The sequence below is a fragment of the Rhea pennata genome, chromosome 8, assembly GCF_028389875.1.
Source record: "Rhea pennata isolate bPtePen1 chromosome 8, bPtePen1.pri, whole genome shotgun sequence".
Taxonomy (NCBI): domain Eukaryota; kingdom Metazoa; phylum Chordata; class Aves; order Rheiformes; family Rheidae; genus Rhea; species Rhea pennata.
Genome location: NC_084670.1, coordinates 4634728 through 4662467, shown reverse-complemented (window position 1 = coordinate 4662467; position 27740 = coordinate 4634728). Strand labels below are relative to the sequence as shown.

The window sequence follows — 27740 nt, the reverse complement described above, 5'->3', positions numbered from 1 at the left end:
CTACCCTGGGTACCTCCGCATAGCTCTGGAGTGTGCTTTGCTCTCTGATCTGCAGGGTGAGAGATCCAAGTTCAAATTCCTGTTTTGTCTGAATCGAAGTAGGGAGTGGGACATCAGTTTCTTTCATCCCCTTAAGGATGTGAATCACTAGCCTGCAGTTGTTCTCTTTGTTCCTTTAACAGCAAGAAAGATGTTCTTGTGTTCTTCTGAGGGTTTTTTTTTTTCTTTCTTTTTCAGAAAGAGAGAGACTGATACTCTGTATAACCTACTGTTACAGATTGTCTGGGAGACTGAGATTAAAAATTTGGTTTGAATTGGGCTAAGCAAACTGTTCAGTGGATGAGTCTCTGTCTCTCCTTTTCAGATGACTTGGATTTTGCCGAGAGGTGGAACTGAACAGTCATACCAGCTTTGTTTTTTACACTAAACGGTAGAACGTTCTTCTCCTTCCGTGTGTCCTTTCTGGTTTTAATCCAGGTGTCTAACACATCACTTTGGGATGATTTTTGAATTTGTGGATTTAGGCTGATAAGTGGCCATGAAATTCAGACTGATGTCCTGTGCTAAATCAGATGTTTTGCTTCTAGCTCATCTTTAGTTAATCACGTGGCCAATAGGGATCTGATTTGGAGACTGTTTATAGTAAGATTTAAGATTATTTGATTCATATTTAATCTGTATTAGTAGTAACAAAAGTCAGGAGGTCTTTGGTGTATGTATACACATTTTACTTCCAGTGGGAAAAAAAACCCTTTGCACAAACTTTAAATATCTGAAAATAGCTTTGTCTTACAGGAAAACAATATACTCACTAAGAGTACAAACAAAAGGCATCGTATAAACAAGTTAACTCAAATTAGCTTAACAAACCAGTAAATTATTAGTGTAAAAGTGGCTTTCAACATTCCCAAGAGGAATGTGCCTCATGAAATCATAGAATGGGTAAGGTTGGAAGAGACCTGTGGAGATCATCTACTCCAAACTTCCTGCTCGGCAGGGTCACCTAGAGCATGTTAGACAGGGTTGGATCCAGGCGGGCCTTGAATATCTCCAGAGAAGGAGACTCCACAACCCCTTTGGGCAACCTGTTCCAGTGCTCCGTCACTCTCACAGGGAAGAAATTCCCCCTCATGTTCAGGTGGAGCTTCCTGTGCTTCATTTTCTGCCCATTGCCTCTTGTCCTGTCACACGGGGCAACTGAAAAGAGTTTGTCCCCGTCCACTTGACACCCTCCCTTCAGGTACTTGTACACATTGATCAGATCCCCCCTCAGTCTTCTCTTCCCCAGGCTGAAGAGGCCCAGCTCTCGCAGCTGTTCCTCATAGGGCAGGTGCTCAAGCCCTCGGATCATCTTCATAGCCCTACACAGGACTCTCTCCAGTAGCTCCATGTCTCTCTTGTCCTGGGGAGCCCAGAACTGGACACAGGACTCGAGATGAGGCCTCCCCAGGGCTGAGTCGAGGGGCAGGATCACCTCCCTTGAGCTGTTGGCAACACTCTTCCTAATGCACCCCAGGAGACCATGGGCCTTCCTGGCCACAAGGGCACATTGCTGGCTCATGGTCAACTTGTCATCCACCAGCACTCCGAGGTTCTCTTCAGAGCTCCTCTCCAGAAGCTCTCGTGGACCCGCCTTCTTTCTAGCGCCTTAACCCATGAGATTCCTCCAGGTAGGTCTCTGAAGAGCCCACAGTCTGCTCTCCTGAAGTCCAGGGTTGCAATCCTGCTTGTTGCCTTACTTCTTTCCTGCAGGATCCTGAGCTCTGCCATCTCGTGGTCACTGCAGCCAAGGCTATCCCCAAAACGCTCACATGAAATTCTGTGTACGTGTGTGTGTGTTTGTGTATATTTTTAATCCAATCTAAAAGTGAACAAATATGCATAATACTACAAAATTGTGCAGTATGAGTCCACGATAAACTTTTGACTTGCCAAGAAATAAATGGGCAACGGTGGCTTAATTATACATTTATCTTTATGTGCAAGTCCTCCAATTTCATGTCAAAGTTTATAAGCCAGACAATGAGGAGAACATCTGCTATGGCATTTGTTCAGTAAATAAATGGAGGAGTTCAATCTGTACTGCAATCTGTATCAGTTCTTCCCATCCCCTACCTTCCCTTTAGGGGACTTCTTGTCAAAAAAAACCTGAACGATATTGCACTTCATAACGCCTGAATACATTGCTCCCAGCATATTCAGGATTGATGTTGATATCTATGAGGATCTCCAAAGGTTGGAAGTATAATAGTTTAATAATAATAATAATTAAAAAAAAAATTAAATAAAGAGCATAAGTACCCCTGGAAAACAGAAGGATTAAATTTACTTCTTTGCAAGTAAGTTTGAAGAGTGAGTCGCAGGATATGAATACAGCATTGGGAACATTCCCAAATCTCTTCTACAATGCTTTTAATGTGGTTGCAGATTCCTGAGTGTGAGTGAAAATAAATTAGATTGAATTTCAGTGAGTGTAGAAAACATGGTGATTTTTAAATTTGTTTGGAAAAAGCATCAGGGCATACTATGATATTTTTGTCTGCACTAATTAGTGATGACAAAGCATCAAGATGACAAAGAGTGAATCATTTGGATGTTCATGAAACGACATATTTAGTGTCACTAACGTGGCTTTTGGGAATTCTTGAAGTAATAGAATCAGGATCTAGGGAGTTTCTTTGATAAACAGATTTGTTTGAAGAGGACAGTTACTATTAATCCAGTATCTTTTATGATAAACACAAAATTAATAGCCAATCTACTTCCATTGCTCCTTGAAGACTATGAAGTATGTTATCAATACATCATGGTTTATATTATCAAAATACCAGGCTGAGTGATCTTTGTATTAAATTTTGGAGTACCATTGCATTCACCTGTAAAGTTAAAGTTGATGTGAGTAGCAGCTAACATACACCAGGGAAGTAAGTCAAAACCAAGCAATTTCTAACAGGCATCTAAACCTTGTGCTTTGTATAATAAAAAGCTGCAGTATGATCATTTATTTTTTGAACTCAATAGGAATCTAGTAAGTGCTTTTGAAGAGCTGAACGTGCAGAAGGTCAATTATCTGAATGATCCAAAACTCTTTTTTTTCTATGTTTAGATGTTCCATTTTAGTTTCTGGAATATATAGATTATGTTTCAGTAACTTCCGAGGACTTGCAAGATTTTGGGTTGAAATCACACAGTATCAGAAATAAGTTATAGAACCAAATAGTGTTTCTTCAGTTTCTTTTAATTCAACATATATGTTCTTTATAATGTAGTTAATTAATTTTAACTCCAGAAAACAGATAGGAACTTTTATAATGCAGATAATGAAATTATCATGATAGTCATTGACACTTTTATTGACTGTTTTGATACAAACAGCCTTGAAAAGAAAGGCATAACTTCAAAGCTATTAGAACCTTCACTAGAGTAGTGATATCTTAGTGCAGTAATTTTGCTCATTATATTACAGAGATTCTCTTAGTGTTTGATACTTTCACTTTTCTAAGGTAATCTTCTGTTCTTAGAATCTGGTACAAGAGTCTTGGCCTAAACTTGTGGAGAATAAATGAAAAATGTGGGATCTGAAAGCTCAGAGACAAAAAAGGACATAAATCATCCTTTTAATTTCTTGTGCTGAGCTGAAGACCCACATCTCATACACTTCCAAAGTATTTCTCCATCTCTCTGACTCAGCCTGCTAGATGCAGTTGTTGGCCTAGCCTGTGATGTTGCTGAAGTTACATCACCTAGCTTAGCTTCATGTCACAAAGACCCCAACTAGAATGCATGTTTCTAGTACAGCAGCCCTTACATGATCAAAGACATCACTGTTACAGTTAATTAAAACATTGCTGAAGTTTTTTTAAAGCAAGTTTTTTGTAGAGGCCTGCTCTTTGAACCTTGTGGTTGGCAGTACTGACTTTTGTTTGGTTTTGGTATTCCTTAGTTATTTTAATATACTGTGGCCAGATATGGCCATTGGATGGGATTATTGTATTGCAGCATAATGATTCTCACTCTTTTTGTCACATTGTAATAGATGGTTACTCATAGGTAAATTACCTTCCCATTCATCGTTGTCTGATACTGTATGACAAGTATGGATGTTGTTTACGTGGAAAAGGAATACTAGTGAAACACCTTGGGATCATTAGCCAAATCCAGATCATGTTTTGGAGATGGGAACAAAGGATAGGATCTGGCCCAGTAGTGGTTTCTTCCAATAGACTACTGAGAAGTACTCTCTAGACCACCAGCTCTCTACAGAGTAGTGTGTGGGAAACTCTGTATAAATGATCTGTCTTGGTCGAACAATTTTTTAGTTTGGAAGTGCCACATGACTGTCAGGAGCCTGCAGATATCATACCCCTAACTGGAGGATATTCTTATAACTTTATTCAGTTATATCTCCTCCGTTGAAGAAATAACTTTAAATCTCTTTTCAAATGGAAATTTAGGCATTCATACTGCTTTATATATTGTTACATATTTCAACTAAATTTTGCAGAATGGTGGAGTTCACAGAGGTAACCTTGTGTTCGTTGGTGGTTGGAATTCCTCTGCATGCTTTGACAGAAATCAGATAGTTGTAGTGTGGGTTAAACACTTGTTTTTACTGGTAAATCCATGCAGCTGAGAGTTCCTGGAGGTCCCAACCATAGCGAAGACTTCACTGAAAGCTTACAGGTTCTTAGATACTTAGGTCAACTGGGCTTGCAATAGAAATTTGGACATTTTGCTTGTTCTGGCACTCGCAGAGCTCTTTGTTTTCTGCCTGTACTTAAAGTTCAAAAGAATCAAATACAAAATCGATAATTTGAGAAAGTATTGTATTCAAGTAAATATTTTTTGAGCAAGTTGTCTCTTTGAAAGTGCTCTGATATTCAGAAGCTGACTGGGAATTGAGCCCATATTACTACTCTGAAACATTTGCCTCCATGAATTATTTTTGGGAAAGTCATTTCTTAGTGTTTATTAGTGGTAGGGAAAAGACTCAGTTCTTCAGGTAGTAAATAACTGCAAAATGAGTGGAGCAGGGTGGGTGATCAGAATATTGAGTTTGGAAAAATTGCCTGTTTTACATAACTGGCAGGTTTCTTAATTTCTTTAAAAACAGACATGATCATATCTGGCCTCTAATATTTGTGTTTCTAAATTTTTTTTTGTTAGAATTTGCGAGAATCATGCTGGGAGAAGGCAGGCTACTTCTTTGATCTTCCAGATTTCTTATCTTGGAAAGCAACAGGTGTCACTGCAAGGTATGTTGATTATAATGATATGATTTGTTTTGTTTTGTTTTTTTCCATCTATTTTCTTATGTATGTTCCTGCTTTTAATTCATTTTGACGGGATGTGCTGTTATGTACATCTGTGTGTAATTCAGCCTGTTCCAAACATCTTGAACCTATCTCCCACTTCCATTGTGCATTCAAGAGCACAGTTGTTCATGTGAGCAATGTAATTCACAGATACAGTATGTTGCTACAACCATCAGTTAATTGGTCTTGTACCCCATTTTGGAACCTAAGTATGAATGCTCTAGTTACTGTGAAATATTCTACTAACAGTTCTTTGAAATCTTTGGTTGACAAATTTATTGACTTTTTGAAAATCCAAACAAAACACTTTTTGGAGATAAGGTAAAATCTTGTTAAAAATGGTTGCTTCAGTGTAAAACACAGCAGCTGTATTGCTCCTAAAAAGCATTTCAGAATATTTGCTTAGTAGTTCAATAGTATCCTTTGAAACAACCCCTTTAATCTTGATTAAAGTGACTTCAGTATGAGTGAAGTGCATTTGCAGAGTAACAAGTTCATGAACCGGTTGCTGAAGTACAGTATGAGTCATCTTAAAAAGGTCTTATGGCCCAATTCCATGTCTAGCTCAGTGCAAATCACAGATACTGCCACTGCAGTTTGTGGAATTATATCTGTGCAAAATTGGTCTAAAATGAAAATTGGTTCCAGGATAGTTTTAGACTCTCAGATGGACAATACCTTCTCACCAGACACAGTTCTTTTCATTTGAATGCTTTCTGTCTCCCTGTAGTCTCCATAATTGACAGCTAATGTTAAGTACCTTGCTTTAAAGAATGGGAGTATGCTGTGTTTGACCACCCTCCGCGCCAAAAAAGGGGTCAGAGCAAAGGCTTTGGTTGTATAAGAATTTACTGGTTGTTAGTTGAAAAGTAGTACCTCAAATACTCTCTTCTGAAAGTTGATTCTGCTATGTGCTGTACAATTACATAACAAAGGAACAGCTCTAACACAAAAGATCTTTAAATCTAGGTCTTGTCACCAGACCCAGCTCTAATTTCGAGAGGATAGTTCTCAGGCTTCTAGAGGATGTGCCATGCAGGACATTCATCTTGTGAAAGTACCTAAGACTTTGAATTGGAACTAGCATGCTTTGACTAGATGGAGACTAGATGGAGGAAGGCTTTTCTTCCATATTCTGCTTAAGGGTACTACAGATTGAGCACTCCTCAGCTAGCTATTTAGGGATTTAGGCATAGTCATACATGAGAAAAGTGGTCTCCTGTCCTAAAGAGAACCTTCTGAGGTAGGTTACGGATCTGGCATCGTTATTTGATTACAGATTCTAGCAGCCTTTCTATTAATGGTTCTGCTTAATAGGACAGGAAAACATTTTCACCTGCTCTTACATGTAATAAGAGTGTCTTTGTTTTACCCGTCTTACATGGTTGGGTGCCCTGGTTGGAACTCATTTCCAAACACAGTCTTAACTTGGCTTTGGGCCAGATCAAAGAATCAGTCAAAGAATGGTAAGGTTGGAAGGGACCTCGGGAGATCATCTAGTCCAACCCTCAGTGTAGCCCATATGGGGATTGAACCCGCAACCTTGGCATTAGCAGCACTACGTTCTAACCAACTAAGCTAAACCTGCCCCTTAAAATGATGAATCATAGATGGGATGGAATTTGTGGACAGATCATGAAATGTTCACTTTGTACTAATGGCTGAAGAAGCTAAAGTAGGATACAATCCCTAGGGGACTGGAGTTGAATGTTATCTGTATTATTTGCAATTCATTTGATAAAGGAAGGGAGGGGGTTTTGGATAGAGGGGTTGTACTTTGGAAGAGAATTCTCTTCTTACTTGAGGAAAAGAATCCATAGCATTGATGGGCAGAGTTCCTGCTCTCCTCACAGCCCTCCCTGATCTTTAACGTGTTTTGTGCCTCTTGTTTCTAATGGTTGTGGCTGTATTGCATAACGGAAATGCTTCTCTTGTGTGCTCTATCTCGCTGACTCACATGATCTCTCTCACTGTTTCTCTCTCAACTTCCAACCTAGTGTAGTTGTGAGAGCAGACAGAAAAGAGCAACAGTGCCTTCCCTCAGACTTAAAAATGTGACTGTTACTGTGACTAATCTTTTAGCTGTCTGGGAAATAAATGATTGTATTGAGGTGTAGGAATTATTCCAGTTATGTAGCTATTTAGTGTTTGAGGTGAGATTTTCAGCATTCTCTGCAGCATATGGATGTAACCGAAATGTGTGGCAGGAGGTTTAAAAGCAAGTTAGGAAGGTGTGTGTGGGAACTCACAATATGATACAGAGCTTTTGTCCATGATTCCTTTGGATGATTCAGTTTGGGGCAGTGTTACTTGTGGGAGTGCAGGAGGGAATGGAGTTAGGGTGACAGTAGTGATGCTGTTAGCTTGTGTCAGGCTGTCTGGGCTTGTACAGGCTCTAGGACTGTCAAAATTCGGTCAAACTCAGGTTTTGCTTTGGAAGTAAATCTGCAAAGAGAAGTCATAGTCGTGATTATAGCTTCTTCGTCCCACCTCGCTTTAGTTCTGGTTCTTAGTTACAACCTTTTGGAGGTGAGACAGAGAATCTCTTTTTGTTTTGAAATATGCTGAAGAAGAGTGTATGTTCCAGGTTAGAGCTCACTGAATCACAGGTTTATTTGCTTAGAAATGCCATTTCCATTATTACAAAAGTTTGTTTTTACAGATAAGTGTTGTAAGGGTGAGAAGAATTATGTTAGGGAAGAATTTCTAGGGAAGTCTTTACCTTGTACCACCTCCCTTACTCTCTCAATGTGTTCCTCAAAATTAAGCTGATTGTTTTGGCTCCAGTGGAATGTATAGTAACATTTGAAAGAAGGGAAAAAAAGAGAAAGGAATATAATGACAAGAAATCTTCTGTGGGAATCAAAACAGTTCTTTTTCCTATCTTGCCCTCTCCCTGCCACACACCTGTTTATTTTATTTTTTATTTTTTTTTGTTCGTTTTTTTTTGGGGGGGGGGACTTTCCCTTTACTCTGGTGATTAAATCTTCTCAAAATCAAGTAGTTTGTCCTGTGTATGTTCACACTGCTATGGAAGTATGAATTTATCAAGAGTAAGATTCTCACCACCTTTTCTCCCTTTAAGCATAAAGGAGCCTATTCATAGGGCAAGGCAGAGTGTTAGTTGTTGTGAATCAGATACATAAGTTGGCCCTGATATAAGAAAGAGGTTTTTTTCTTGAATTTGTGTTTGTGGTGGTGATTTCACTAAAATGAATAAAATTTCAAAGGCACTTTTGTAGGAAATTCTTCTTCATGCACTGTAGGTATTACTCTTACTTGTTTACATTTCTTAAGTGTCTCTCTTAAATCCTTTGTATGTATTTAATATTAAACCCTGAGTCTAGTCTTTTTGGCTTCAGTGAGATTTCTCAGTGCTCAAAGTTAAGCAGTGTGTGTGTTACCAGGATTTAAAGTATTTGAAAGCAGTTCATGATGCGTCTTTGTGAGTATGAAATAAATTTCAAGTGATTTCTGTTGGCCTGAACTGCTTTGCTGCTAAGTGAAGATTTTTTCCAGTGGCTATATAATAAATAATATGTTTCTTACCTGAGAGGTGGAGACTCTGACCTACTTGGAGATTTTTATCAACTCTCTTTGAAATCTCTCTGTATCTTAATGGACAACTTCCACTCATTAATTGCATAGAATGATTTCCAATTCGTTGATTCCCATTGTTCATAGAAGACTGTTGCTTGTAATATTCCATATTAAAAATACCCTTTTTTATTGTTATTTTTTCTTTGGGCTGATGAAAGACCTTATAAATTTTTACTGATAGTTCTTTAGTCAAAAAATTTTGGAACTTTACTTTTTTTTAAAAGACTGCAACAATGAGTATTGGTGTTGCCATTTGGATATACATTTGACTTTTTTCAGAAAAACTGTTGTGGAGATGAAGAGAGCATTGTTTTCCATAGAGAAATGCTGTTTAGGGGCTCAGCACTTTTATTCATGGTGAGTGTGACTCACTGCTATCCTCCACCCACCATCTATAACCTCTGGTAATTTTTCCTTTACATGGTATTTTGTATGAAGCTGTCTTAATATATTCTAAGTACATATCTGGTTTTAGTTACAGGTGACTGTATTATGGACAGAAGAGTCTTACCAGAGGGACACCTCTATTTTGCAATATTATCTTTGTAAAGTCTTATGAGTGATTATATTGCAGACAAGAATAGTTCTAAGCTGCTAAATCAGATGAAATTCATGACCAGATTTTGCCAAAGCTTGTGTGTCTTTAGATCCAGGATTTTGCCTCAGGGCCACTTCTAATTAAAAGCAACTCACTCACTGGAGAAACAGTTAGTCTCTACCAGATTTACTTGGTTTAAGATGAACTATAACAAAGAGAGATCAAATTTGTGGTGGAGGATTTGGAAACCTAGGTAAGAATATCAGGCTGGCTATGGTTGAGATGGCAAGTATCCACCATCAGACTATAAGCCACTGGAAAAGACATAGTTCAATACCTATTGAAGAAGAAGTTGGGAAATAATTTATAAGTAAGAAATCAAGAAGAACCAGAATGAATGAGGAAAACAGAAGCTTAGAACCCTTTAAATCTTGCATATTTCATGCAAGAAAGTTCCTCCTAAAGTTAAAAAAAAAAAAAAGTGGATACCTCATCTTATATATGGATGTTGATCAAAAGGATTTTTTTTTTGTGAAAATACTTGTACAGTAACTCTTCAACTGCTGGCCTCAGGGGAGGGAACATGGTGTCAACAGAGATGTTTCTTGTACCTACTGTGGATCTCTCATAAATTTTTTCCTCCCAGCATAGATCTCAGGATCGTGAGTTTGTCCAGAGAAAATTAGTTTTATAAGAAAGAGATTCATACATTTATCATGACTGCACAGACTGCAAAAACAAATTACTGTAGTTCTTATAAAGTGTTTCTGGAAAACACATACCTAGTATTGGTGGACTCTGTGTGTGTGTGTGTGAGAGAGAGAGAGAGAGAGAGAAACACCTTGAAAAAATGTTTTTTTTCATATACAACAAAGATGCTAGTTCCTTGGCTTGTGCATGCTGAAATAGCTGACTATATATATTAAGCAATAATTTGGTCCTTAAGGTTTGTTTGTAATCTTTTCCCAGTTTCGCATTGTTAGGGCTGGAGGTGGCTCTGTTGTACTAATTTAAATCCAGCTCCTTGATGTTAGTGGGGTTGATGCAGATATATGCTGCGATAAATAGAAGCAAAATCTGGTCTGTTGTTGAACTGCAGTGATAAAGGTTCTTATTAAAACATTAAAGCTAGGAAGATGCTTTTAAATCCAAGAATTTGGATATGTCTGCTATGTCATGTCTTCTGCGTGATTTAGAGAAATCAATTAAATCTTCATTTTCAAAGGTGTTTAGGCAGCTGAATACTTTTGAGAATTTTATTCTTCTTCATTCTTGTGTTTCTATTCTTCATCTGTAGAGCAGAGATAGTAGCTTTACCACACGGTACACTGTTAGGACGTTGCTTGCTTTTAAGATTGTGAGGTACTTCATCACTGTGGTTAGTGAAGTCTTCGTGAAATACTGTGTCCAGATAGGTTGGAAGCTTTGAAAAGAGAGTTTGGAAGAAGAGCTTATGTTTAGAGGTGTTGTAGAAGAAACAAACTAGTGTAAGCTAAATGATTATCTGAAGGATGCCTGTGTCTTTTTAAGGGATTGGATAATCCCGGTTAGTGAGATGTGATGTGCATTTTTGGGGCCAGCTGCCCTTCCTTTCTAGCTTTGCCATGACTAATGTATATCCTTTAGCTGGGATGCTGGTGTTTGACTACTTTTTATTTATATTTTGTGCCTATTCCAGAAGATGCCTTATAGAAAAATTACTCCCCTTTTTGGAAGGAAAAGGGCTAGGGAGTATTTCACAAAGCTTTCCTGATTAGCACTGCAGTCTATGTGGCAGTGACAGTATCCTGAGTTGCACTCGGGTTTTGTGTCCTGTTTATGAAAAGAAACCAATGACTCCAGACTTGCAGACTTGTTTGGAGAAGTCTCTGGAGGAGAGAGAATTATCTTGAAGGGCTAGATGGGAGGGGAAGGATGGTATTTTTGTGGATTGGACAAAGTACCATGAATTTCCTGTCATGAAGCCAATAGCAAGTGTCCCTGGGAGTATGTCTTTGCCAAAAAAAAAAAAAAAAAAGAGAGAGAGAGAATTCCACTTGTATCAGGCTTTTAATAAATTCAAAACATGTTCTTTGGAGACTGGTGACACACAGACTGATCTGATGTAAGAAAATAGGAAATGTAAAGCTGTAAAAATGATCAGGAATATGAAGGGCAGGTGCAGTATGTGCCATTACTGTTAGATTTTTTTTTTAATGATTAATTTAAAATTGACGTGTCCTTGGGTCGTGAGTTACTGAGCAGTCTGAAGGAATTCTGTGTGCTAAATAAGAAAATTGTTAGCAGGGCTCATTAATGTTAGCCAGGAAGCACGCAGGCAAACAGGAAGCTTTAGCTATTGTTATCGTACAAATGCCCTTTACAAAATATTAGCAAAAGAAACTTAATGTGTTTTCCACAAGAACCAGAGCTCTTCATAGTGTCTAACTGTATCTGCACAGTGAAGAAAAACTGCATTGTCCCTTTCCAACAGCTTTGACATAACATTGAGATGTTGCATTTCAGAGATTTGCATTCACATCGTCAAATATTTACTACTCTGATCTTTTTTAAAAGATGTTTGGGCTCTTAATTAGCCATGACAGCATCTAGCTCTTAGTTTTGTATTATGTTCCTTTGCTGCTTAAAAAAAGTCAGCTAGGTCAGTGTAGAAAAGGAGTGGGGGCAGGCGCAGTAGTAGATGTATTACTGGCAACTTGCCACAGAGACAGTGAACTCTGAGCCAACCATGAAGTCATTTTGAACTCAGGGAGTCTCAGTAATCCAAAGCAATGTGTCTTAATTTGACAAAGCAAAGACTGCTTGATAAGCAACCCACACTAGAAATGCTGTTTAATGGAGATGTTTGTGAGTTTAGATTGTGAACGAGAAATGTGGTGATATGAAAGGAATCATCATGTTTTCAGGTTCTTACACCCCAAGTCCAAAGGCAGGCCTGACTCTGTTCTCCCCTGCAGTTTGGGCTGTGGAGTGGCTTGATGTGAAATTTGAGAAACATACGTAGTTTTCTATTTCAGGAAAATGATCTCAGGGATTGAATGTGTGTTTTGTTGGCTGTTAAGCTCTGATCTTGCCTAGTGTGGTAGTTTGAAAGAGTGTATATATGTGTGTGTCTGTATGTGTGCGTCTGTGTGATGGGTAAGACAATCTCCAACACTTAAAAAAAATTTAAAAAGAATAAAAAGAAAAAAAGAATCGGGTTTCATATATTCATTGTCATTAAAAGGTATTTTTTCTTCATCCTCAAAATGCAGCACCCTACATCATAAGAAGCCTTTTAAAGAAATGTGCTATTGCACATGAGAAAACGGTTCTGTCTTTCATTTTTCCTCAATAGTCATTAAGATTTACCTGACTTGATGAGTGGTACACCCACATAGTCTTCCATCAAGGCAAAGAAGCTGTGTTTAAACAACCCTTTCATTGTTGATCATACACAGAAGCAATATATTTCTGAACACTGTAATTACTAGCTTCTCTAAGGTCAGATAATAATATCCCCTTAATAAACTTAGTAAAGAGATGAGACTGAAAGGATCTGGTCTGCTGATTTGCCAACTAAGGTTAGCACTGGATAACAGCATATAAGGGTCGTGAGAGGGTGTCGTAAGGAGCTTGTGGTGTTTTGGACTTAGATTCTGAGGAAAGATAAAGCAGAAACCACAGAGGGGTTTGTCCTCTTTCTTCTTTTTGTTTTTTAATCATGGTTCTCTTCAGATATAGCCTGAGTGTTCAGGGCGTATGTTTCTTTAGCACTAGGTTCTGAGAACATCATCAGGGATCACACCTTCCTGATACAAAGCGTATTACAAACAATCTTATCTTCTTCTTTAACCCTAGTTTGTGTGAAACGTTTTGGAAAACTCCATGCAAACTCCTTGTCCTTTGTGAAACTGGGTTTCTGTTCAGCTAGAACAATGTTATAATTGCTTTTGTTGCATAAATTTGAACTAGATAAGAAAATAGCTGTGTTTATGAACTCCTGGGTCATTTAGAGCCATAGCAGTTTTGATGTGCATATATACAACACATATATTCCTGCAGTAAACTTCTTTAAAAAAACCATGAAAACAGTAACATTCCAGGGGAATTTTCATCCGATGAAGGAAAAGCAAGCTATGTAGCATGAAATCTGCGCAATATGTGTGTGCATACAGTGTGTAAAGTATTAAAGCTTACTTAAACTTACTAGTCTATAAGGGGCTTTAAAAACAAACCAATTGCCTCCCTACCCCAAAATTCTTTATTGTGCCAAATATCCTTTATAATCCTTTATCCTTCTGTGATGCCATACATCTGAAAGTCTTCATGAATTCAGCCTTAAAATGTCCTTCTTAAGGAGGAAGGTGTCATTATTATTTTATATGTAGTGAAATAACTATATAGTTTGGAAGATGACATTTTCTGCAGTGTTCAGTTGGGTGTCCAGCTTTCTCTCCATCTTATAGTGAGAATTAGATATCCTATTCTATAGGCATTTTTGCAGATCACACTATAAATCGTTTTTTCTGGCACACTATAAATCATTTTTTTCTGGACCAATCTTTCCTACAGATGTCCCAAACAAGTGCTTTTTACCCTTAGAATATTATTCCCATCCCTTTCTCTGTAGTGCATGCTTGTAACAACAGCCTTACAGTTTACTTGTACATATTGCCTTATTTTTGTTGGCTGTCTATCTAAATCCGTTTAATGTTAGTAGTTTTCACTGGAAATTCTGATCATGGTTTTGGATGACACTGATGGTGTCAGGGTTGATTAACATTATCTCTTTAAAGTAGCATTAGCTTACATACTTTTTCTCTGTTTTTTCATTTGTACAATCCAGAGAGGAACCTTTTAGCTGCTTAGTGTAAATATCCTGACAGCTCAGACTTCAGAAGAAAATCCTTCTTTATCCACAGCAGTGATACCAATTTTGCCAGCTCTGTAACATTTAAAATAGTGTACTGTTAAGCTTGACCTGTCATCTGCCTGTAAAATCATCCTAGATCAGTGGTACAGTTCCTTCAAGAGCACATCTAAAGAAAGCAGAAACCTCTGCGTATGTTCTGTCATTTCTTTGTTGTGCTAGACCATCTGCCACTTTAAGTAAGATCTGGTTATTGATTCATTATAAGTGACTGGCTACACCTTCTACTCACATTAAGATAGTGAACACTTTTACTGTAGCTTACAAATTGATGTTCCCAGTTAGCGAGACCAGTATTATATAAATATATAATGTGTTATATGAAATCACCAAGGATTTGTTTTTTCCTTCCTCCTGTTCTTTATTCTAGGGCCGTTCCATTAGGCTGCTTATTAGGTGAAAGGCTGTAATTCAGTCTTCTGTGGATGAAAAGTACATGCAATTTATGGAATCAAAGACATTCAAAGAAAGGTTGTTTGTTTGTTTATTCATTTATTTTTTACTACCTTCTTTAATTAAATTTCAGTGGTAAGATTCTGACAGTCTGACTTGAGAGAAGCGGATGAAGCAATGATGATTGCAGTGTGATACAGCAAGATATGTCGAAAGGTGACTTATGCTAATCAGTTGCTAGACTCCGTATGCACAGGAAACTTAATTCTCCCATGGACAGAATAGTTGAAGTTTTAGTTTCCACTGTAGCATTTTGGCATCATTTTTAAGTGAAGGGGTGAAGATCTATATTTTATCTTCTAGCACTTGCTGACTTCAGATAATATTCAGATTTTTTAACATATATTTATTATATATATATATATATTTATTATATTTAATTTAATATATATATAATATATATTTTAATATATACTTATTTTATAATATATATTTAATATATATATACACACATTCATATGTATCTATATATGAATGAGCAGTTTTCATTTTTGACTCAGATTGATCACATTCATTTTCAGATTCCCTGTGGAATATATAAGTTAGTCTTGTATTTGTCTACCTCATTTTAGTTCAGGCACACTATCTCAAATTTATCAACCTGAGTTAAGAACATGCTGGTGGTATAGATGTATCACGTGTGGTTTCACATTACACTGTCCTGAGCGGGGATCTGGAAACAGCCATCATTCCTTAGAGATATCATCCTTGGGTTGGATGCTGTTGGTTGCAGCTCCTTGGGAGGAACTGCAGTTAACTCAGAATCCCTGAGTGGTGGTTTTCCTCCTGTGATTTTCAGGCTCCATGGGCTAGAGTGTGTGTTAGAAGAGAAGGGAGTCTGTAGAAAGCATCTTATGAATGACTTCTGTAATACCTGTGCGAAAGGAATTTTTGTCAAAGTGAAATAGTGGCTCTTGGGGACCTTCACACTGTATTGATCAGGGAAAGCTTATCTAAGGATTTTCAGAGAGGGAGATGCCAGTGATTAAAAAGTAATCAGGGCTTTAGATGTGTAGGCCAGTGTTACTAGGATGAAGGAAGTAATAACTTTAGCTTTCATTCACTGAAGTTTGAAAGCCTTAAAATACTGTCCTCCCCTTCCAACCTCATTATCCAAGGTGAGTTCTTTGTTTCCAAGGAAGAGCCAGGCTTGTCACAATAAGATATTTTTATATCTAGTGGAAAGTGATGAGAAGGGGAAAGCAGAGCATGCCACAAAATAGAAAGCTGTTTTCCTCTGATTTCCGCTTTCTGAGATTCCTTCCATGAACCTATACTTGAACCTGCACTCCCTCCTAAAAAAGGATCTTTTGAGAAAGCACAATGTTATGAAAATATTTTACTTTCAAGAAACAAATACAGTGTGCTTGCTATCTTAATGGAAAAAAGTAGGTATGATATTGTGCCTAACTCTCTGAGAGCGTTACCTGTGAGAAGGTAATGCTGCATACTGGTTGCCTTTCTGCATAAGGAAGGGAAAATCATTTAAGTGTGTGATATCCTGTCCACACCTATTCCTCCTATTGGTTCCATCCCATACCATTTCTGCCCTCTCTGCTTCCACGTTCCAAACACTGTGGACATAGATGTGCAGTCTAGATTTGGAAAGGAGCAGCTGCTACGGTCCTCTTAATGAACAGTAATTTTCCTGTGCCATCTTAGGTAATGTTAGTCCAGAATACATATAATTTGAGTGCCTCAAAAAACAATTAGAGTCCTTTAGTGTTCACCATTCCTCATGCTGGCACTCTGGTAACACCAGGTATGAATATAACTGGAGATCTCTCTGCAGGAGTTCTAATATGTTCCAGCCTCCCAGATTTTGCTTTGTTTACTCTGTCCTGTAGCAGCTCTTCCTTTTGTGTATATATAGTTCATAAACTAATGTCAGAAGTCAATGTGGTGCCTGAAATTTACTGCTGTTCTGACTTGCCTTTAGCAGCACAGGCAATCTTCATTCATACAGGTCAACTCCATGTAAGTAAAATTCCAATCACCTCTCTTGGATTATCTCTCTTTAAATGTGGATCAAAGGAAAGTTCTATCCACTAAAGAACACTCAGAGTCCAGAGATTTTAATGGCCTAACCTATCATGAGAAATATTAATCACTTAAAGTAGATGCTCATTTGCTTTGGCACAAGCAGAACTGTAATGAGAGAAAGGAGGAGGGAGAGTAAAAGGAACGGCATCCAAAATGACACAGCACAAATTATCTTATAAGTATGGTATCTACTGCACTGATGGAAACCACTTTAGGCAGCATTCTGAGGTTTCATCCACTGTATTTTACTTCTCAGTATATCTGGAAGGGCCTACATTTCTGTGTGTGCACATGTGTGCATACAATAGGGAATACAGTTCTGTCTCTTTGAATTTGAAAGTCTGCTTGGAGTAGTATTGCTCAAGAAAACCACGTCAGCCTGAGCTTTTGAAAATGCAGACTGCTTCAGAGAAAGCATTTTAATGTATTGAAGCCTGGAGCCATCTACCTCTCTGCTTCTCAGAGCTCTACCTGAAAACTTCCAGGGCTGAGTAATTTGGAGTTTTGCTTTATTTATTTTATTTTTTAAAAAATCTCTCTACAAGAAATGTTAGTCTCATGTTTTATTTTCTTAAAGTCTGAACTCCACATAACTTTTTTTCAGAACTGTTTATCCTCACTCCAGACATGAACCTTGGAAAGGTGGCAGAAAAAACAAACAGCTGCCGTGTTTTTGGGCAGTCTGCATTCCTTTAAACTCTCTGAGATCAGATTGTGCTGAGATTTTCAAGTTATTTGTCCTAGGGCTTAACCACTTTCGCTCCTGCTTAAAAGTGAGCAAGCTTGCCATACCAGTGCTTGTGAGACCTGTCATGCAGAACCTTAATGGTTCAAGAACTACAAATATATGAAAAGTTCTCAGGGCTTTTTATTATTGTTGTGTTCCAACTTCACCTACGTCCCTGATCTTCTTTTCTTTTCTAGACTTTTCATTCTTTTATAGCTTAAGCATTTTACTTCAGATGTTCTAGGGAAATTTGTTTTCAATTTCTTTTTAGGGTAAATTTGATGCAAATAAAAATATATCATTAATGGACATGGATGGAAATAATCAAAAGACTGTCACATTCCCAGTGCCCGCGATCAGATGTGATCTCCACGTCAGAATCTCTTCCCTTCACATAGGAGAGGGGAAGGAGGACCATTAGTCCTATTGCAACATTTTGTGCCTTCTTTGTAATATCTGTAAAGTAAGTTCTATGCTCTTGAGGCAAGAGATAGATAGAAAAGAGCAAGGACAACGCAGACATGTGTGATGAGCCACATAAGGAGTATTTGAAGGTTGGGACTTTCCTGGAATTTGCTTATCAGAGAGGCATTAGGCTGCTTCTTTAGTTTGCGGATAGTAGCCTTATCCCAAGCATATCTTGCAGTTCCCTTGCTCTCTAGTTTACAGAACTTTCCTGAGTAAAGAGATTGGTTGTACCAGATTGCTATTTGTGATGTGAGTTAAATGTATTGGGCAGAAGGGTGAGACTAGATGTGTGTTTACTAGCAACTAGAGTTAATGGAAAAACAAAGCGGTCAATCCAATTCTGAAGGGCTTTTCAGTTAACCATGTTCATTCTTCTCTTTGGGCCTTTTTCCAGCAAAGCACTTAGGCACGTGCTTAAAGTTAAAGCGTATGCTTAAGTGCTTTGCTGGTCTGGGTCCTTTATTTGCTATCCAAGCATGTTGGTATGAACAGGCTGTTGGTTATATGAGTGTTTGGAGAACTGTTCTTTGTACACCATTCAATGTTCTCCTTTGAACTTTTTGTCCATTTCTGAAGCAGAAGAGCTACTTTGTGATTCAAGTATGACTTACTTAACACAGATAAGGACTTGCAAACGGCTTGACTGTTATTGATCAATACTAATTAGCAGTGTTGATGAGGAAGTTGTGTATTTATGATGATCGATATCAGTCCACAAAGAGAAAAGTTTATATCTGATGTATTGCTCCAATTGAATAATCTGCCTGGCAGAGCCTGTGACGTGACACAAACATCTTCAACTTAGTATTTAAGGTACTCTAGTTCTAGCACATGGTATGACACATTCTTCCTGCTTCCAGAAAATTCTCTGTAGATAACTACTGCCTTTTAGGTGGCAGTCATTGTTATTTTTTGATGTGGATGTAGATTTTTTTAGCTATTTATTCATTAATTCTATTTTTTTATTGTCGCAGCCCAGAATTGTGTATCTCTACTGCAGGGCTGCAGATCTTGTGCTGTCCCTCCTGCTCATTCTCATACCATCTGTGACAAGTCAGGACAAGAGAACTCAGTAAAATTGAGATCTTGGGATTTCTGCCTACCTCTTCAGCACTGAAAGCTGAATTTCTGCCTCCAGAACCATATTAGAATGTCAGTGTGTTAATTTGCTTTGTGCTTTTCTTTGGTCAAGGTGCAACTTTTCCACTAAGGAGAATGGCTTAATTATGCAGAATGTACAGCCTGATATTGCTGACTTAGATTCCTGGAATGAGTAAAGACTGCTTGTATAGAGTAAGTCAAGCACAATCCTGCAGTTGCTTATGCAAACAAGTGAGTTGCTTTGCATAAATGCTTCAGTTGACGTCAAACACACTATTCGTTCAGATCGGGTTACTTGCACTAAGTGTCTGCAGGACCAAGCTCACAGATAGATGGTAGTTTGTAAAACTGCATTTTTAAAATGTGTTCTTAATTTCTCCTGCATAAAAATGGATTCTTCTCCTGCCTTGCATGGAATTTTTATGAAGAGTGGTCTTTTTAATTCCATCATTTATTTTGGTAAAACACACAGATATGGTAATTCCTGCATTTTTTAAAAAAGATATTGTCATTCTTTATTTTCTCATTCAGTGAATATGAGGATTTAAAATTTTAATTTTTAATTTTTTGGGTTGATTTTTTAAAAAGCTATTTAATTTTAAATCCATTCTTCTCTGTGTTTGCACTAGCTGATTTTAATTCAAATATCAAGAAAGAGAAAGACGAATATTTTGGTGTTGTTAAACTACCTGAAAGTTCATTAGTGTTTCGAATAGTGGTAACTCTACCCTTCTGGTTCAGCTGACACCTCTCACAGTGCTTAGTGTAAGGCAAACTTAGGCACTACCCAGCCTACCTGGGGAGGGCTAGCTCCCTCTCTGAGAGCTGTGGATGCTCATTCCCAGACAAAGTCATTTTTAAGACTTACATGGAAATCAAAACAATTGATGCCCGCTATCCTTTTATAGCAGGCTCCAAGCATCTGAAATTAGTACCATAACATCTCTTTGTTTTATTCACTCTTCCAAGAACCTGGGTTGATATAATCGGTTGTTGTAACAGGTCAAAGTGGAAGTTGTTCTTGTCTAGTCACTTCTCTTTTACATTGGCAGCAGTAATTGTTTCAGAGAAAAAAGAGGAGGGGAGGGGTCCTAGAACTGACAACAGTATCTTAGCTTTCTACTGGGAAATGCTTCTTTTTAATCATGCTAATATATTCCTGTATATTATTTATTTCTGTTTTTGTGGTTGGGAACAGTCTAGATACCCCTCTGTGTAGTTGAATCTTTTTTTTTTTTTTGATTTATTTTGAGGTTTTGGTCCCAGCAACACCTGTACCCTTTTCAGTTGTGTGATGATTGGCTGTCTGTTTTGATCAGATGTCCTTATTACTGCATTCTGAGGGAACAGTAAACCTCCACACCTGATTTTATCTACTCTGTATCCTTTCTTATTTTTTGTATTCATCTCCCATTCATCTCACTGCTGATGTAAATAAGCTGTTTGTTCTAATGTTACTTTATGAAAATCCATATATGCTTTTTTACTCACTTCTTTTGCCTGTTTCTGAAACCCTCATGGTTCTGCTTTGTGGATTTTATTTTTATCTTGTTTGGTTTGTGAAAACTAAACATGACAATCTAAATAATGTGTTTCTGACTTGCATAATTCTCTTGTAAGCAGGATGGTGAGATATTGTTAATCTTATCGCCTTTTTTAATTTACTCAAAACTTTACCCTCCTCTTTGGTTTACAGGAATTGAATTCCAAAGAACTATAAACTAGTACCTTTACTATTATTATAAAATATGCTCTAGAAATAGGCGCATTGTTATCGACTGCCATGTGCAAGATTAAAATACAAGCATGCAGTACAGCATATGATGTATGTGAAATGAACTGTTTAACTTTTTGTTTAATTGAAATGCCTTACATTAAAATCTAACTCCCAAAAATGTTTTTAAAAATGATCTTAATGGATGTAAACTTTGATCAAATGTATCTTGTATTTAGGACTGACGTACGATTTTAAGAAATGCGCTCACTGAACTAATTTTTATGACAGGAGGTAACAAAACACCTCATTGTCTGCGCAGGAATCTGTAACATGCATCTGTGATTCATTCCCACATGGCAGCCAAATCCTGTCATTCTAGCTTCAGTAAGACTTGAAGGTGTTTTGCCTAAGTAAAGAAGAAGGGCTCAGCACTGGAGTTTTAGTTCGGATCAGTCTGCCTGAAAATGTAGTTATTAAAACTTTTTTTACTTGGCAATTTCTTTGCTTCTATTCTGGATTCATTTAGGCTTTGGCTGCAAGTACATGACAGCCTCGGTTCTAATTCGGCATAGGAGTTCAGCACATGCCTGACGCTAAGCTGGCAAGTAGTCCCATTAACTCTACTGACATTTCTTCAGGACGTTAAACTCCCACATATGCTCAAGTGCCACGGTAAATTATTCTAAATAATTTTAATAATGGTTTTAATATTAGGCGCAGATATGTTATTTAGTCTTGAATTAATCAATAAAAATGTTTCATAAATGGCATCTATACAGAGAATGTGTTAAGAGAATTTTGGAATGATATTTCTCTTTCTCAAAATACCACTGTTAGTGTTTTAAGGCTTTTTCTTTTTTTTCTTTTCTCTTTTTTTTCCTCAAATTCTAATTCCACCTAATTTTGTGAGAAGAGGAGCATAGCTCAAGTGGAGATTTGCTGCACCTGTTGCTGTATGTAGAGTCAGTGTGAGCACTGCTGCTGGTTAGACACTGACCTGATCATCATGTCACACTTCCCAAAGCCCTGGAAAAGTTCAGAATGCCTCCTGATTCTTTCTGCTCGATACACAGGGATGTTGGTGGTGCCTGTACCCTGTTTACTTTTCGTATAGGAGAAGGAAAAAGTCTTAAGGAACTAATAACTGCAACCTTCCTATCCCCTGCTAATGTCAATTCTGTTGAGGAGTAGTCTTAATAGTGATACACCTAAGAGATGTGAGGATACGTGTGGCTGCGTGGCTAAGCCACAGACGAGCTCTAATGGAAGTGTGAGGTGATGCGGGTGTGGACCTAAGCAGTGATGTGCTGTCATTCGACTGAAAGAAACTGATGTCGCTGTGAGGGACTAACTTTAACCCATCTAAAGGTGGAGAGTGAGTTTACTTGAAACCTCGCTTCCTTTTTTCTCAGTTAACATGCAGACTTTAGTTGATCTTCTGACTAACTTTGCTGGGTGTTTGGTGAACATTTGAGCTCCGGTAAATTTGCTCAAGCTTAAACTTCCAAATGAAAGCTATATACTGGTACTTTAATTATGTAGTAGTTTTAACTGCCTGAAGAAGGTAACAAGAGAAGATATGCTTTTAAATACAGTCTCTTAATTGAAATAGATATTTGACTTGCTATTGCAGTCTGATTTACTTGAAATACTGAGCTTGGAAGAATATATTTTTCTGAATCAATTGAACAGAAACACTGCCAACATTGCATAGTAGGAGGACATATGTCCAGAGGGCAGGCTACTGGCCTGAAGAGTGTGGATGCACAGGGTTTATTTCTAGTTTTTGCTTTTAATTTGCCGTGTGATTTTGGGGGTAATGTTTGTAGCCTCTCCTTTGTTTTTTAAGCTTTTAAAACTTTAAAGTGAGGAAGAGCTATATTTTTTTATATATACATACTTCTTGTTATTCTCATGTTCAAAGATTTAGACTGTATTGTGCCTAGGAAGATTTTTAATGTGTTCAGCAACATGATGTCTGAATGCTAGCTCATTTAGAAATGCATTTATGGGTGATTTTGTGCGTAGGTCACTGAAATGAGTCTCAGGAGTTCAAGATTACTTCAGGGGTCCAGCTCAGGTTTAGTCTTTGACACTTGGCCAAGTCACTTTATTTCTTTTGCCTCTGTTTGCCATCTTTTAAGTAAATGGATAATATTTCCAGTTTCACATGCTATGTCTGATTTGTCTAGACAATACATTTTTGTGTCTAGGACTACGTCTTGTTCTGTGTTTTTCAACAATGCTGAAGACAATAGGCTTGAATCTTGGTTGGGTGTCTGTAATATAATACAGAATGAAATTAATAAAAGCAAGCAGTCTGACTGTTTGCTTCCCATTGCCTCATGACATGATGAGGCGTGTGTGGGTGGATAAAATATTCTTATTTTGTACTTTTGGGTCTAACTCAACATGTTTAGCTAAATGCATTCCTGTTATGAATCTACTGAAATCACTGGATGTACACAAGAGATTAATCTGACTCTATATGTTGCACTTGAGATGGGTGTTTCCCTTCAGGTTTAATGACATAAGTTCTAGGAAAACTGAGTTTAAGAGTCTAAGGCTTCTAATTTTTTGATTATCCCTAAAAGAAACACATTTTCTTTAAATTGGACTGTAACAAATACTAAAAGAAACATACTCTCATTTCCTCATTTCACCTGCTGTTGTATGACTTGTTTCACATTTGCAGTGTTCAGTGCTTTTATTTATTTTTTTGAAAGATAGATTTTAACTGATTTCAGCTAGCAGTTACAGATACATATATCCCCCAATCCGAAATAAATGTCTATATCTATACAAATGTGTGTATATCTGTATTTATATACATATATATAGACATGTACCCATTTTCTTGTAATAATGCTTGTAAGGCAAGTACATATTTTCATATATTTGGTGGGATGTACAAACATATTACCTTTTATAAGATACCTTATCCAGTACAGAATTTGATTTTGTATAGGCTGATCCTTAGAATCTGAGTGTGACAGAAGTGCCCTTCCCAGTGATGCGTCATTAAGTTCCAAGTGTATCTGTACAATAGAACATCAGACTCGTACTTTTTCCAGAGTAAAAGCAATTTCTGCTCTTTGTATTTCTCCACAATTTTTTTTAACCAATATTTGGTGGTAATTGGAGGTCAGTCTTAACTCTGAATGGGGGTGGTCAGAAGGCTGATACCAGAGATTAAAGGACTGTGTTGACTCTGAACCTTGTCCTGCTATGCAGTCTTTGAAAATGATCCTATTGTTCTCCCCCCCCCCTTCTTTTCCTCTGCTGCAAAGTGGCATCCAGGTTTTAAATATAACATGGAATCTTGCCAGAGAGTGGCTGTAATCAGGGGAGATTAATTATAGAATCATAGAATCGGTAAGGTTGGAAGAGACCTCTGGAGATCATCTAATCCAATCTCCCTGCTCAGCAGGGTCACCTAGAGCATGTTAGACAGGGTTGGATCCAGGTGGGCCTTGAATATCTACAGAGAAGGAGACTCCACAACCTCTCTGGGCAACCTGTTCCAGTGCTCCATCGCTCTCACAGGGAAGAAATTCCCCCTCACGTTCAGGCAGAACTTCCTGTGGTTCAATTTCTGCCCATTGCCTCTTGTCCTGTCACACGGGACAACTGAGAAGAGTTTGTCCCCGTTCCCTTGACACCCTCCCTTCAGGTACTTGTACACATTGATCAGATCCCCCCTCCGTCTTCTCTTCCCCAGGCTGAAGAGGCCCAGCTCTCGCAGCTGTTCCTCACAGGGCAGGTGCTCCAATCCTCTGATCAGCTTCATAGCCCTACGCTGGACTCTCTCCAGTAGCTCCACGTCTCTCTTGTCCTGGGGAGCCCAGAACTGGACACAGGACTCGAGATGAGGCCTCCCCAGGGCTGAGGAGAGGGGCAGGATCACCTCCCTTGAGCTGTTGGCAACAGTCTTCCTAATGCAGCCCAGGAGACCATGGGCCTTCTTGGCCACAAGGGCACATTGCTGGCTCATGGTCAACTTGTCATCCACCAGCACTCCCAGGTCCTTCTCTGCAGAGCTGCTCTCCAGCAGGTCAGCCCTCAGCCTGTACTGGTGCCTAGGGTTATTTCTCCCTAGGTGTAGAACTCTGCACTTCCCTTGTTGAACCTCAGGAGGTTCATGAGATGAATCTCTGCCCAGCTCTCCAGCCTGTCCAGGTCTCTCTGCATGGCAGCACAGCCCTCAGGTGTGTCAGCCACTCCTCCCAGCTTGGCATCATCAGCAAACTTGCTGAGGAGGCACTCTGTCCCCTCATCCAGGTCACTGATGAAGGAATTGAACAGGATGGGATCCAGTACTGAGCACTGGGGGATGCCACAGGCCTCCAACTAGACTCCACGCCACTGATGACAACCCTCTGAGCTCTGCCTTTCAGCCAGTTCTCAAGCCACCTCACCGTCCACTCATTTAACCCACACTTGCTGAGCTTCTCTAGGAGGATGTTATGGGAGACAGTGTCTAAAGCCTTGCTGAAGTCAAGGTACACAACGTCCACTGCTCTCCCCTCATCTACCCAGGCAGTCATTCCATCCTGGAAGGCTATCAGGTTGGTTAAGCAGGATTTCCCCTTGCTGAATGCATGCTGGCTACTCCTGATCACCTTCTTTTCCTCCATATGTCTGGAGATGACATCCAGAAGGAGCTGTTCCATCCCCTTCCTGGGGTGGAGGTGAGGCTGACCGGCCTATAGTTGCCTGGCTCCTCCTCCTTGCCCCTTTTGAAGACCAGAGTGACATTGGCTTTCTTCCAGTCCTCAGGCACCTCTCCAGTTCTCCAGGACTTTTCAAAGATGATGGAGAGCTGCCTGGCAACAACATCCGCCACCTCCCAAATATAGATGTGAGTGTAGAAAATTGCGAATGTGAATTGTGTTTTTCAGACAATAAAATCTTTCCCTCTAAATAAGCAGCATATTTTCTTAGAAAATTCTGTAATTTAAAAAACCTGTCAAAAAATTTTCAATAGCTACACCATGAACACCAAATACTAGAGGTTTAAGTTAATTAATCTTCCTCCCCCTTCCCCCCTGCCCCCATTACAGAAATAATCTTAGTTTCTTAGTTTTCTAATTGAAAGACATTCTTTCCAGGCTAGTCGTATTCTGATTGCCATCAAGGGCTGTAAGTGAGTTTTTGAAGTGCATACGTGTTTGTGTGTTCAGAAATTCAAGAGTTATGGTTCTCCAGGTTGCATCTATATTGACTAAGGCTCTGAAAGCCCGTGGTAATATGCCTGCCTTAAAGTGCCTCCTCTAGTGGAGGGCCTAGAAAAAGTGTGCAAGGAAACTACAATATCGTACACGCAATTCTTACTTGTACTTTCTTTCTAGATATCACAGAGGACTTGCTAAATATTAAAATGGCACTGGCTAGGAAGCAGTCATGGAAAGGATGTTTGTGAAATGTGCTTAGCAGTGCATTTTTTCGAACTGCACAACCTCTGCCAGAACGGAGCTGCTGCTTATCACAAGAGAAAAACTATCATGGCCATATCTGGCTGTTTTTGTACAGCTGCCATTTGTGGTATAGGAACCAATTTGTGCTTCAATCTGTAACATAGTGATTAAGTCTGATGTTTTACCTCACAAAAGCAAGAAAGGAACTCTCCAATTTACCTCAGTGAAAATTGAAGAAAACCCATAATAATTAAAGCTCTGTGCCTTTCTTCCTCTGATAAAATAAGTTTTAAAATATAATGCTTGTGTCTGTTGGTCGCAGATGTACGGGGGCACTAGCCCCTCGAGGGCTGTGATGTAGCTGCTATTCCCTAAGAGCCTTCCTCTTACGTAAATGATTAAACACTGCTTTGCAGACTGTGCTTTGGCCGAGAGATTCAGGATGTAGAGGCAAGGAGAACTGTTTTGCATTTCTAAATAAAAGCTGTGCCACCAATCCGGTGAGACTTCTGACTTTTCCACAAGTGAGGCCAACAGAGCTGCTCAAAATAATTTCATACTTCTTCTTCATCAAGATTTATTCTTGTGGAGTTTGAATTAATCTCTAAGGACCATACAAGTTCAGTGAGTCAGCAATAATCAGAAAAAAAACAGAGAATGATGTATTTTAATTGAATTTCAAACCAGTATTTTAAATACAGATTTTAAAGAAAAACCTATGAAGTCTTTAGGCCAAATGTAATACTTCATTATACTCTTTGTTTGCAAAAGAATTGCAGAAGTACACAAGACAAACCAAAACTGGTTTGAAAGTAAGGAAAAATCTTATATAATCAGCTTAAATATCAGGATCTTCATTAGCTTAAGTGTCATGAGCTGGTTTATAGGTCCCAAGCTGTTCAGAGTCCTTCTGGGTGGTGAATGGCTAGCTTCCACCAAACTTCCACACCTGCAGTAAAAGCAAATGTGACCTAGTACCTGTGCTACAATTACAGTTTTTGAAACTGAGGAGCTATTCACTGAGATTCAGTTTTCTTCATGGTGAATTCAATACTAAAAAGTTTAAATTGAGTTAATGAAAGTGTCTAAAAGAAAAGAAAAATCTGAATAATTTTTGGAGCATTGACTCTTAAAGGTTGAGATTCAGAATTCAATCCTATTTCGCCTTTGACATATGACAAAATTGCCATTGACCTCTGTGTTAGCAAATACGGCGTTTTTATTGCTTTGTGCATAAGAAAGGAAAGCGAACTTAGAATTGTGTCTTTTAAAATCTTCTGTGCGGGGGCTTAATAAAGTTTTCTAAGCTTTTGCTGTGAAATTTAACTTCTTTGCAAAAATCTAAATAACCTCTTATTCTTTAAAACAATACAAATGTTATCCAGAGCATGAAGCTAGTAGAACTACTAACACTGATTACAGTAATTAAGACTAATAAATAAAGACTGA

At 38.4% G+C, this 27740-nt stretch overlaps 1 protein-coding gene across 6 annotated transcripts in view; it reads left to right on the top strand.

Moving 5' to 3' along the window:
* Positions 1 to 27740, top strand: part of FGGY (FGGY carbohydrate kinase domain containing) — a 152546-nt gene that overhangs the window by 23760 nt on the left and 101046 nt on the right. For all 6 annotated transcript variants that reach the window (XM_062581583.1, XM_062581581.1, XM_062581580.1 and 3 more), the window contains one exon: positions 5167 to 5255. In XM_062581583.1, coding sequence (XP_062437567.1) covers positions 5167 to 5255 — 89 coding nt within the window. The remainder of the gene's footprint in view (positions 1 to 5166; positions 5256 to 27740) is intronic.